A 14,135-nucleotide genomic window follows, 5' to 3' on the forward strand; every position below is an offset into this window, starting at 1 on the left:
TACTCCAGCTTCTGAGTTATTGACTTTGCAGACATAACTTGCTTTAAATCTAAATGTTTTTGTTTATATACATGTGTCTGTCCTGCGTAAGAACTTATTGCCTCTTTCGTATTTGTTTATATGCTCAATACATTAAAAGCTTGTTAACTTTTAATTCTGTTGTTACAGCCTCCTTGTGGAACACCAGTAACAACTCTTAAGGAGTTAGAAGAAGTGATTAAATAACACATAGAAGATGTCAAATGATACTGTTAAAATGATTGACTTCGAAATGCAAAATAAAGGCAATTGAGAGTGATTACTGGAGCTAATCATTTTAGGCTTGCCTCTGAAAAATGCACCTTCATTTACAATTGAAAACAAATGCTATTTTTACTGTTGAATATTCATGTAGGTAGATTTAGCCTGTTGACTGGAGAAGATATTATAACATAAATACCACCTTAAAAACTTGCTATTTACTAATGTCTTGGTGTTTGCAATATATATATATATATATATATATATGCACACATATATATATATATTTAGATTCACAGGGGAAGTAATATGGCTCTCTTTAGTATTTCATATATAAATTTACTCAGCAGATTTGTTTTATTAAAAGATAAATAATGGGATATGGTAAATGAAAAATCCAAGAAGGGAATAAACAGATTATTTATCGCTAATGCTTGAAGTAGCTTATTGAAACATACCTTTCTGTAACTGCCACTGAATATTAGCTACGAAATTCTCATCATGCCTTGAATGTTAACCATTAGGTTTAGCCATTTGTATAGTTAAAAGGCTCAAAATGTTTCAAATATACCTTTAAAAACATTGTTATCTTAAATCTAACTATGTATATTCAAAAAACTGCATTCAGCATGTCTGAGATTCAACCCAATATTGTTTTAAATTAATTATTCTACTTTAATTGCTCTGTATAAACAGAAATGACCTATTAATTTAAAGAAAATCTATCAGCACAGAATGTATTCTCTCTTATAAACAAGCAAGATGAACTTGACCTTGTTTGAACTTGTTTTGATGTGGCCCAGATGGTAGGCTACATGCTTGAATAGCAGTCTAAAGCTGAGGAAAAACTCATATAGCAAGATCTAGATTTATAGCCTTTTGCAAATTCCTACCTTGTATTGTCCTTTCAGCATCTGTTCTGCCCCCGCTGCGGTCAGCTTCTATCTCTGGGGTCAGAGAGTCTAGAAACACAGAAAGGTAAGACTGACACATATTTCATTTGATTCTTATAGCCCTTTTTACAACCTGTTACTCCAATGCTGAATTACAATACAATCAACCTTTGTCAGTTTTTTTAATGTTGAACAATGACTGGAGGCCAGGACAATTTTTTGTTAGACTGGGAAGATTAATGAGCAATAGATTTTCCAAGCATAAAGGGGGGGGAGGAGAAAAAGCAGAAAAAAAATTGACTTCTCAAGTTAATAATATAAAATTGTCCTAGTTTGAACATTCTCTCCAGTGAGTTTATTTGCACATACTATATAAAGTAAAAACAAACAAACAAACAAACAAAAAACCAAACCAAACCAACCAACCAAAAAAAAAAACCTACAAAACCAACAACAATAAAAAACAATAAAGAGAAAGACACCACTGGAATGCACGAAAGAAAAGAGATTTTTTTTTTCTCCCATCATGTTATAAATATTCAATATAACAAGCTTCTTTTGGCACTTAAATGGAAGTTAATGACACAGAGGCAAAAAACTGGTTTCTTACCATTTAGGACTCTGAGACTATCTGTTGAAGCTGCCTGTTTCAGTGTCTGTTCGGCTTGCTCCCGTCGTTTAGTCTCAAATTCAAGTGCTTCCTGCAATTTCCTCTTTGCCTTCTTTTCCTTCTTTAGCCTTTTCTGAATTATTGCTACGAAAAAGAAAAAAATATGTACTCAAATTCAGATCCGAAACTTGGCTAAATGATTACCTATTAAGAGTCCCGAGGAAAGCTACAACTGCAACAGTTCATGTAAACTGATTAATTATACAATAGCGATTTAAACTACTGGAAGTCTGCTGGTATCACACTGTGATGTTTTAAGAGCTACTGTTCTACACCATGGTATTGAAAACTATACCTGATATTCAGCTATAGCATGTAATTTTTTTAACAAACAGTGAGAATCAGTGAGTGTACAAATCAGAAAACCTTGGAACCAGCAACGAAATATACTTTTTGCATCATCTGATGTAGACGTGCCTCTGTTTCTGGAGGTTACATGTTTTTTCTGGATTTAAGTCCACCATTTCATTATTGTTCATAGCACAAGGTTAGTGCACACACAGTGACGAAGTTCTTGCCTGCCTGCCTGAAGCTTCTCTCCCACAAGAGGAAAATCAGGCTGCCGGGGTGCCTGGGCTGCAGGAGGGTCTCAGCCCCCACCCTGCTGTGGTCCTCATGCCCAAGGGAACAGCCCTGAACTTTCCAAAGTCACTTGGTTTGTTCAGCCTGGAGGAGACTGAGGGGAGACCTCATTGTGGTCAATGGCTTCCTCACAAGGGGAAGAGGAGGGCAGGTGTTGATCTCTTTTCTCTGGTGACCAATGACAGAACCCAAGGGAATGGCAGGAAAATGTGCTGGGGAGGTTTAGGTTGGACATTAGGAAAAGGTTCTTCACCCAGAGGGTGGTGGAGCACTGGAACAGGCTCCCCAGGGAGGTGTCACAGCCCCAAGCCTGACAGTGTTCAAGAAGAGACTGGACAACACGCTCAGACACATGGTGTGAACTGTGGGGTTGTCACGTGCAGGAACAGAAGCTCGAGTCAATGATCCTTGTGGGTCCCTTCCAACTCAGGACATTCTATGATTCTATAACTCTCCTCCAAGCTACTGCTTCCTGCAAACTATCCCATCACTTGGTCCTGGTCTCTTCCTCATTTTTATTTCTTATCCTCATTCCCCTTTGTCTTTTCCCTTTTTTTTTTTTTTTTTTTGGTAGCAAAACCTTTATGGTGCTGCTGGATCCCTCAGCCAAGAAAAGATTACTTTGCTTTGTCTAATGTGAGGAAAAATATTAGGAAAGGAAGGACTATTTTAAAATTAAGCATCAGAAGGCTCCACTGTAGAAAAATGTTTTCCTTGTACCTTTTCCGTTTGAATTCTACAAGTAAAAGGATTGTAAGATCAGGATGAAACTTCATCACTATTTTCTAGGTGACCACTGACTTACAACCACAAAAGTAAGACTTGCATGATCACTAGCTTCAGGAACATATTACAGGTCACATTCCTGACGGAAAAGTATAATGTGAACCAATTTTTCTATTTAATGAAAGCCAAAGTGAGCCTCTAAGAAATCATAAAACTCGTAGAGCATATTGTTATCTCCCGCACCACATCCCAACTATTCTTACATAGCACATTTAGGGTTTTCGGGATGTGCATGCAAGAAGCTTATCTTCCTGGACAACCCTTTCCTGAAGAATCTGTTATTTTGACACTAAGTAAAAAATTATCTACTAAACTACCAAGTAAAGAATCCTTTACACACACTAAAACAATTATCCTTACCAAAACCAGATACTAGGTGATACTAGGTTTGACAGCTAAGATCTATCTAGCACTGTATCTCACTCCTCTGGTGAGTGAGATTCATCCTAGGGATGAATGCTGGAAAACATAAAAATATACTTCCACCAGTTTATATTCCCCATTTCCAGTAGTCTGTGATGGTGGTATCTTTCAGAAAAGGCAAAAATGCAAATAACAGAACTTTTAAAGGAAACTATCATTGTTTTTACTATTTAGCGTGTATGGTAAGAATAACCACTTTTTGGAGGAACTTGGATATTTCGTGTTGCTATACAGAACTGTACAGGCACAAAATGAATATAAGCACATATCTTGTAGTTGGAATAGCTACATAATTTACATCCAAGACTCTGGAATTTTGGTTCTTTCTCATTTTGCACAGAACCAACTACTTTACAGGGTAGTTAGCTTGTACTATCAAAGAACATCTAGCATCTACACAAAGGCTAAACTAAATACATTTTGAATCATTGCATGGTTTTTATGTTTTCATTGTAAGTACTTTGCAAGTGATTGCAATAAATGAGAAGGAAACATATGTTGCTTTCTGAATTAAAATGTCATCATGGCTGACACATTGTAGATGTGACTACAGCAGTCAGAGCCAGAATTAGCAAACCCTTACTGTGTAGCTGCTCACAGAAGAGATATTATCCTACTTTCACCAGTTGATGAGACACATCCTACAGCCTTAGGAATCACTAATTGGAATATTTACAAAGAAAGAAGGAAACAGTAGAGTAAATAAGCAGCTCTGTGGAACATACAGCAGCAGCAGTGAATTTAATGTTCCAAAAAATGGCACAAATATTCAGATGCAGCCACTAAAGAAAAAGATATTTGACTTGTGTTAACATGATGAGCAAAAGATAGATGTTGCCTAATGCTGAAGATCCCATCCACCTAATGGGTTTTGACCTGTATGGGAAACAGTGACAGCCATTCATGCTGGAGCTTTTAAGTGTATTTCAGTTTTTTCAGATGGTATCTCTTAAGACATTAAGACATGTGAATCTTTAAGACATGACACTTGCTATCTGGAAAATTAATAGTAGGTAAAACCTATTTATTTTTCTACCTTTAATTGAAGAATAAATTCTCACAATCATTACAGTCTGCCCTTATTTTTTTTCTCTCCTACTTGGATCTGTTCATTTTAAAGAATAATCCATTACTTTCTTTTGTGCAGAAGTATCCACTAGCAGAGATAGTCATCCTCATTATATTTGCTTTGCTGCATACCACCATTAAGTGTTCAAATCCATTCCTCTTTGGTCTGAGTCTTTTACCACTGCAATACCATCATTAGAGGGACACATATAAAAAAGTTCATAATGCATCATGCCGAAAATAACATTGTCAATTATTTCAGCATCCTGAACAAAATAAGGGACTATTGCATGCTCCTTCCTGACAAACAGCTTGGAGTGAAATTCATTTTGCTTAATGTTAACTGTTCAAAACATGTGGGTCTAGTCCAGCCTAGCCAACTATATTCCTTCCACAGTTAAAGGGAAGAGAAAAAAGTCTTCATAGTGTAATTGACCCCACCTACCTGTCTGAGAGAAGAATATATGAATCTATTTCTTCATTGACCAGAAAGGGAATTTATATTAACCTAAATAAGGTGCTAAACTTTTAGATAGCAAAACTCAAGTAAGGTCAGATGGGTCCCCTCAACCTTTTCTGTTGTGCATGTGATCACCTAATTCTGAAAAGGAATATATATATATTTGAGCAGTTGTGAGACAGAGATAGAAGAATGTGAAGAAAATCTGAGCTCTTTTACAAAACTACTTTAAAAGTGTAAGTAGTGCAATTGTACTGAGCAAACTAGGCCCGTTGTGGGCAAAGGGATGATTCATTGCACACCCGTGATAATTGTTAATAGTACTTGTCTTTAAAAATGTATTCTCAAAGTTTAAAAAATGAAATTAATGATGTGACAGTCCTACCCTTTAATGGGTCAAGGCACATAACAGGATTAGATTGTGTACTTACTGCTAGCATGTTAGTTAAAGGTATAATTACATTGGTTGTGAATCCAAGTGTTCTTGGGATTCCCTGTTTAGCTGGTTCTCAGAAAATTAAACTGGTCAAAAAGAGAGTTATAACTCTAGTTCCGCAAAAATACATATCTGACTTGTCATGGTCTGTGTTGAACAGCAAGTGAGCCCCAGAGGTTAACTGTCCCTTGCAAAGTAATTAGACACTATGAAAGGGCAAGACACATGTATACTGAAAAATGGACCTATAAAGAAGGATGGGAACATGCTCAAAATGCAAATAGTTAATGTAAATCACTGTAAACTGCCTTACCTTTACTATCAATGAAATGATTTAAAAATATTTTATACGTGTATGCTTTACAATGGGTTGATATTAATGTTTGAAATGCTACTAATGCTACTGCCTCATCAGGAAGAATCTTAACTGTTCTTTGTGCAAACGTGTGATATACTATGCATTATGAAAGGCTTAGCTATTACTATTCTCTTTATATTTATCACATACAGTTTGCCTAAATATGCAATATATGACCCTAGCACACACAACTACAAAAGTTCCTAAAACCTTGCATATTCTTAAATTTGCTATAAATTGCCTTTGTATTAAGTAGCTATAGTTTTTCATAATGATCACAACCTGCCCAAGTCCATAACAGCACCTATGATATTTATAATTGTGTTGTGTATTACTGATGTAATAAGTAATATTCAAGAAAAACCTTGAGAAAAAGCAAGGTCCTTGTTTTAAATCTTACAAAGATCCTATGCAGAATCAGGCAGGTTGTAAAACTTCCTGTATTGCAGTTGGCCTGGACATAACATCAGGTAAAGGGAAAAAGTTTTGATCGAACACAGGTGTTTGATAAAAAAATTAGGTTTCCTAAGGAAATAAATTACAAGGTGTTTATGTCTGCTTAATTATGATACCTCTGTTCTTCTGCTCCACAGCCAACTGTTTTTCAAGTGTTTCCCTCAGTTCTCGTTCCCTGAAGAGCTCCATCTTCAGCTCTGTTTTTTCCAGTTGGACCTGCTTCTCTTGAGCTCTGGCATTGTCTATAGCAACCTTTAGTAAACCCTGTTCAAAGATAAAGTTGAATAATGTTTGAAAAATATTAGAACAGCAGATATAATAAATAACTTGTTATTTTTCCTCAATCAGTCAAGTGAGATTTTACAAATGAAACAATTCTGCTAATGGGTGAAATCCTCTCAATTATCCACAGCAATGTTTTACTGGAATTAATTTTAACAAGTGGGCAAAAATCTGTAAAAAGCCAGGAGTCAAGTCTTCCCAGGAAATGCAAACTCACCTTTGCCAGTGCATATAACTGCTGTGAAAAAGTAATACCGACAAGTTTATTGTTTGTAAGAAATAAGAGAGACAGGCCTCCATCCAGTACTTGCCTGTGACCAAAACAAAAAGCTGCCCTGCTGAAAAGGAATTGGCAATCTCACAATCACATCAGCCACAGAATAGTAAATTCCATCTCTAGCAAAACTCAAGCTAAAGAAAACTATCAAAGGGGAAAAGGCTCTTTTAAAGGCTTGTCATTTCACTCCTTATTGTTGTTAAATATTATTATTATTTTCAAATATTTTCATATTTCATAGAGCTTCCAAAGAAGATAGGGTTATTAGGATGCTAAGCGGAGGACAGTCACAAAGCAGGAAGATATCTCTATTTTAAAAAGTCCATTCCCTGACCTTGTAAAATTATGTCACAGCAGATAGAAAAACACAGTCATCTCTCAGTGCCTTGACCTGGGATGGCTGAAATAAACTCTACCTTTTTTTTGTTGTTATTGTATCAGGAAATAATGATTCAGCCTTTTCTAAGCCTCTCTTGAGAATTTCAAATTCACAATTATTTCTTTTCTGCAAGGAAACTGAAGATCATAGCACAGCACATAACTAGATAGTCAGAACACTGAGATATGGTATGAAAAAGAGGAGGAGAAACAGAATTGAAATAAATTAACATGGAAAGAGGAAAGATTTCCTTTTCCATTTTCCAGAAGCCTGGCCATCAGGCTTTTAGGTTTACACCTGAATCTCTCCTCCTGACGCTATCATAATAGAGTAGATAATTAAGCATGGATATGCATATGCGAACCTCCATGGACACAAACCTAACTCTTCTGTATCTTAGGCAAGTCTCCTGACAACTTAACTGTAGAGATAATTTGACCCAACAGAGATTTAATTACTGATACAAAGCAAAACAATGCCAGCAAGAGAGACTGAAGAGTACTCCCCAATAGCTCTGCTAGGGAAGCATTCAGCCAACGGAGAAAAAGTTCACACTCAACATGGTTTCAGAACAACCACATTACAGACATGAAACCATGTCCGCCAACTCCCAGGTAAGCTTCCTCACCCCGCAGGCACACTTCCTGAACTGCATTCTGGGCTGCACGTTTTTTCACTAAAATTGTTTGAAATATCTCCAAAAAGGAATGAAAAAAGAAGCCAGCGTGATGATACCTGAGAAAGGGAAAAAGTATTTTTAATGAGTGTTAGTCTGTCCATTTATCTCACTGAGTCTTCCCAATGTCAATGCCTGCTTTGAAATTTGTGTCCTTCAAATTCCTCTTCTAAGTCTGTTTTCAGAGCCTGTTATTTTCAGGACTGTCCATCCTAATTCTTAACTAAATTCTTGCCTCAAGTGTTGTCTCCTTTGGAGCTTAATGCTTTGCAGCTCTATTACACCTTGGTCTATTAAAGTCCACAGGAGCTGAAGGAACTCAACACCTTCCAACTGCAAGACCCAGATGGTCACCGAAATTATATACACTACATAAGTACAGAACCACATTTGAAAGTATCTAACAATGGTAACACAGCAAATGTGCTCACAAATACGTTCAAAGTTTTATAAGTTTTCTTTAAAAAGATCAAATGCTATTCTAAAATAGCTAAAATGCAAAGGTATTCTGTGTTGAATGTTAAATCTGAATGGCTACTAAAGGAAACCACATAAAGCTAAATATAAAGCTCTGCAGACATATGCAAAGTAAAATACAATTCAAAATACCTGTAAAGCCTTTCCAATCTATTTTTTAAGAATATTATGTTCACCTGAATTCTGTTCCCTTCCCCCACCATATTCTCCTACATTTACAACCATCATAAACTGTGTTTCTATGTAGGATGCATTTGAAATAGTAAGGAATTGAAGTAGGAGTTTTTTATCAATACTTGCTTTGGGCCTAACCTTCAACTCCAGAATATTTTAATCTCCAATTCATGGGATTCATCCAAATCGTTAATAAAACAGATCAAGTGAAATTACATGAGAAGTATTTGTTGATGAAAAGTGTCAAGTAAGTTTAAAGCTGCAAACACTCTCCTCCCAAATTCTTACAATCCATCTTGTTTAACAATAAATCGAGCTGCTAAAGCAACTGCCATCTTTACTCAATTCAACTACATTCATGTACATGTTTCTTCTTCATCAGGAACAAACAATTAGTAACAAATGAAAGAGATCATTACATCAAGTGCCCTTTTAGATCACCCCAATTAAAACTTTAGTTTAGCTGTATTTTAATTCTAAGATACCAAATTCTAATTTTCTGCTCTGATTGCTCTTGTTGACTTATCTTTGAAAGATGTACTCTCAGTGCAAAGCCTAGAGATTATTTAGCAAGACGCCAATGTTGGCACCACTTAATGTGTTGATTGGTTGTATTATCAGTAGCAGTTTAAAATAAATTACTATTAAACTATTATTGTCCTTGGCTGACAAAACACAATATTTTGGTGTTCTTTAAATATGAAACAATCATTATGAATAAATATAGAGAATAATGCTAGAGTGTAACACTGTTGTGTGTAATTTTATATTAAGAATTGCTGCGAAGTACGAAGCTGCTAAAAGCATATTACGTTTTCTATTGAATTTCTACACCACACTTCCTCCCCCAGCCTTCCTTTTTTTATACTTGCTGCTAACGTAGCTAAGGGTAATACATTACCTATTGCTGCTGATTATGTTTGAAAAATATTAGCTTTTTGGAGCCAAGACCCACTAGGGACTACTTATGAGCTACACAAAATTAAGTTTCATTTTTAGAAGTTAAATCAGTGCACATCAGTAGGCGTCCAATGTGAAAAAAAACCTGCACTAGAGCCAAACTGATGCATATGCAAAAGTGCTGTTGTTGCCAATGACAGCTCTAATGTTAAAATACTGGAAACATTCAATATCTCCCTGTATTCAATGCAGAAGGGGTGAGAAAACTAAAAAGTACAGCATCTAAAAATCATCAGTGCCCCTTGGAACAGGAATAGCAATTTCAGAGTTGCATGAAATTCTATTAATTCTCCCAGGGGATCAGCTGTGAAAGATTATACAAAATACAGTATGTCCAGCTTGTATTTGCTATGGCTAATCCTCTAACCTGATATTAAATCAATATGCTGCCAATGACAATGGGAAATGCAGTGCAACACAGGACATTAACAAAAAGAAAATATTTCCCTTTAGGGAAGGTCAGATGTTATGGAGGCTGGATAGCGATAATTGTAGTGAACATGCTCAGGTTCCAGATTTGTTTTTAATACAGTATGGCTCTATTTGGAGCCAGGCTTCAAACATGGCATGCTATTCTTCCCCTCGGTGTCACTGTCAATAATTTCTTTTAATTTCAACATCACATCAGAAATCGACATTTTTCTGCTGGACATTTACAGATCATTCTGATTTAGTTTATTTACTTTAGGGCACTTGTTTTAATATTTTCCACTGATGAATTCTCCCCTCAAAAAAGTTAAGTTGATATATGGCTGATGTTTCTTCCTATTCTCCGATGTATCTGAAAACACTATCATGTTAGGGCAGGCTACTGATCCTACAGAAATTAAACATATATCAAATCTCAACTCAGCCTTAAAGTTAGTATTACCCATCTTTCTTTTATAAAAATGCAAATAATGTGTTTCCTAAATTGAAAGCAGTGGAGGGGAAGGTATATAGAAGCTCTTTCTCTTTCTATCTACATCTACAGTGTGTTCCACCTAAGACAATTTAGTTATCTACAGTTATATGTGACATCAAAATGCCCTGATGAGCTAGACCAGTGGTCTATGTAGAGGATTATGTCCTGTTTCCAACGATCACCTGCAGTGAGTGAAAAGGGAAAACTAGAAGAACAAGGTATGCACACAGTGAACCTTTCCTAGTAAAACCTCTCAGCTGACAGAGAATTGTAGCTCAGGGGCTTCCTTTTGCAATATCAGCTACTCTTGGTGAAAACACTTTCAAATAACATTGCTTCTCTTTTGACCAGGAAATTACATATAAATTGCATGCTCTCATTACTAAAACTGTCTAGTGAAAGGCTTGCAAATATATACACATACATATACATTTTTAGTTCACTTCATATATAAATTTTTTAATATTTGCTACTTGTAACTGACTACTGACTTGGTAAGATAAGCAAGGTAGAGTAAGACAGTTTGACTATCTCTACAGAGGACTCCAGAAAGACATTTTTGTAATATCTCAGGTTAAGTATCTCCATCACAGGTAAAGGCATACTGCACAAGTATAAATCATGTTCTTCCATTAACATTTTCTATGAAAAATGTAACCTTTCTCTGAATTTCAGCAGAAGATAAATAAAACAACAAGAAGTAAAACTGTGATTTTTACTTTATCCAGTGTTTGCAGTATTTTCCTCTTGTGCATTTAATCATAGATGGTAACAGTGCAGGAGACGCACAGCAATAAAGGCAGTAGTTGGCTTTGTTTTCTTAGGGGAATTTAGTTTGTAATCATGCATTTCTTTTATTAATATCAATGGGATACTTGCAACTTATTTTACATATCTCTTTTAAAATACTTAGCAACAAGACTGCATCAATACAATACAGTTTTGACAGAGAAATATCGCTGTCAGGGTGCAACTAATTCATCCCTTAGATACTAATGGAAACTCAGCTCAGGGACACTAAAAATTCAGATTCTAAAAGCTTAAAATAACATCACTATTATCCAAGAATACTGCAGTATCATGAAAGGCTGTGGCTGTAACATACTTTGGCATAATTGGGCCATGATTCAAAAAGGTGAACTTACGAGAGGGATACAGAAAACATCTTTAGCCTTCTCACTACCATCCACACAGCATTTTGCTGTGACCCACCTTCCATCACCCTCCAACCTCCCTGCAGCTGCACACAGGCTGCCAGTATTTAATCTGGAAGAAATCAACAAATCTACATTGGGAAGGAACAGATATATCATTTAATCTAAGCTCTCTGGGGAAATTTATTTTCCCTTCTTTTTAGATGTGCAGATATACGTCTGAATAAGAAAATATGTCCCTGATCTCATTTCTTTATTTTATGTGTGTATTTGCTTAATTGTATTTTGTTACAGTTTATTATTTGCATTTCAGCAGTCCCCAGCAAGAAATAAACATTGTTTTTTCTGGGTACTGTATATTGTTATTGCATCCTCTTTAAATATACAAATAATTAAATGTTGTATTTTTGTTTCAATAAGTATTTATGGGGAAGTAAGAAAAACATAGACATGATATACAGAAGGAAATAAACCTAACTAGCAGCCCCTGGTGACAGCGATGGCAAATAGGCTTGTCTAACATTTGCCTTAAATTACAAATTAGTGATTAGGGGCTATCCATTTAGTATGGATGGAAGACACAGACTCACTTCTGCTTAGTGGCCAGTTCTAAAGGAAGAGTCAGGCTTCTGAGATGGAAGTAGAGTTAGGCCCCAAATTCCATCACCTAAGCTCCTCAGCACCTGCAAGGCTTTCAGCACATTTTGTTTTCAAATATCAAAATGTTTAGACACTTTTGCTCACATACCCAAAAGCCCTGCCACCCATGGCAAATTTTAGGGTCCTCTTTGCCCTGACAAAAGACAAGGTTAAAGCTCCTAGTGCCCATATAGCAGCCTAATCCCATTCTATTCTAAACCAGGGCAGACTCTACAACTTCTTCTGGAGGCACCCATTATTATGGTGTGTATTATACAGATCCTTTGGATTCTGCACCTCACACAACTGAATACACACATGTGGATCACAGCACAGGTATCTACCATCACGTCTGTGCACACTGGTGCAGCTCTTTGCCTATGTGTTCACATGACTATCGTACCCCTAAAACACAGGCAACCTCCAACACTACACGTGGCAGGCCGTGCGTGCACCCCAGTCCCATGACCTAACAAAGATGTACACTTGCATTTCACAAGCAGACATATACCCTTTCTGTGAAAGGACACATCCGCATTTTCATCATGCATGACCCTGGGGAAAAAAAGAACAGCGTTTACCAAGACCACTCATCTATCCCTTGGCTAGATTGCTGCTATTTTCTGTTGCAAAAGCACCTTAGTACAGGCAGCAGGGAACAGACTGTAGGCCAGATGATATTTTCTAGAAAGCTAGATCTGCTCCACTCCTAGCACACCTGCAACATGAGAATGGTGAAGGATCCACTTTGAATTCACACCTCTGTAACTGAAATGGATGTAAAATCCATCTGGACCAAAGGAGAGCAAACAGGAATTTATCCAGTGACAAGAGTCCTTCTCAGGTAGCGCTTTTGCAGTTCTTAGTAAAGTCACAAATGATACTCCAAGCGGTGACCATAGTAAAGAGTTTCCTCTTTCTACAAATCCCTTTAATGAGTAACTTTTAGTCCAATACATGTAACTGAGTTCGGAAAGTATCAGTATCACAGTATCTAACTCATTTATGGGCCTGGGGTGGCCCACTCTCATTGCAATAATCACTAAGTATGGAAACCATTTTAAATGGCATTGATTACAGAAACTGCCACTATTGTTCATAGGTTATTGTAATAGACCCTACTGTTGTAAAGAGAATACTTAACTTGTGTAGAAAGTGTTTTTCTAATGTAGTCCTAATAGAAATTAAATCTACGGGGGTAGTAGGAAATGCCTTGATGGCATATGAAAGGGTTCCCAGAGACCTGTGGAAATCATGTAATGCAAGGTGGGGACATACTGAAAAAATCGAAAAGGATTTCTGTCACACCTGTTTACCCTGAACTGTGATTTTGCCATGATGTGGAAACTCAAGGTGAGCAGCAGTAGGTAAAAAAGCGCAATTGGAAAAGGCATAAAAGTCTCTGGTTTCTTCACAATGTTACATTTTATTTTAGCTCTTCACCCCAGATAAGATTAGAGGTTTTTTATTTAAAAGAAATTTAAAAAAGCTATGACTAAATTTCACATTCACATTTTCTGTAAAAAAAAACTGAATGAATTCTTGGCAAATTAATCCTGGTCATTTATCCTGAAGTAGTGCACCACTCTCATATTCAATCACAAGATTAGCTAACCTGTTGATGCTGAATGCTTTGCTCATTAGGTTGCTGTCTAGAGACATTGAGTGCACACATTTGTCAAAAAAATTACTAAGAACTTTCCTGTACATGCACGCACGGCTAAAACATTACATATTTTGCTAACAGTATTTTTTCCTTTAGAAAAAATTCATTCTTTTCATATTGTAGCAGATTGGTCAAAAGAATGTTAACTGTTGCTAAATTACTTTGGTTTATTATT

General features: G+C 36.3%; 1 protein-coding gene across 8 annotated transcripts in view; it reads right to left on the reverse strand.

Annotated features, from left to right (window-relative positions):
• DACH1 (dachshund family transcription factor 1) overlaps positions 1–14,135 on the reverse strand; it is a 365,083-nt gene that overhangs the window by 35,751 nt on the left and 315,197 nt on the right. For all 8 annotated transcript variants that reach the window (XM_065055411.1, XM_065055430.1, XM_065055365.1 and 5 more), the window contains 3 exons: positions 6,489–6,636; positions 1,744–1,887; positions 1,134–1,202 (listed from right to left, as the gene is read on the reverse strand). In XM_065055411.1, the coding sequence (XP_064911483.1) occupies positions 1,134–1,202; positions 1,744–1,887; positions 6,489–6,636 (361 nt within the window). The remainder of the gene's footprint in view (positions 1–1,133; positions 1,203–1,743; positions 1,888–6,488; positions 6,637–14,135) is intronic.

This window comes from Columba livia, chromosome 1 (genome assembly GCF_036013475.1).
Source record: "Columba livia isolate bColLiv1 breed racing homer chromosome 1, bColLiv1.pat.W.v2, whole genome shotgun sequence".
NCBI lineage: Eukaryota > Metazoa > Chordata > Aves > Columbiformes > Columbidae > Columba > Columba livia.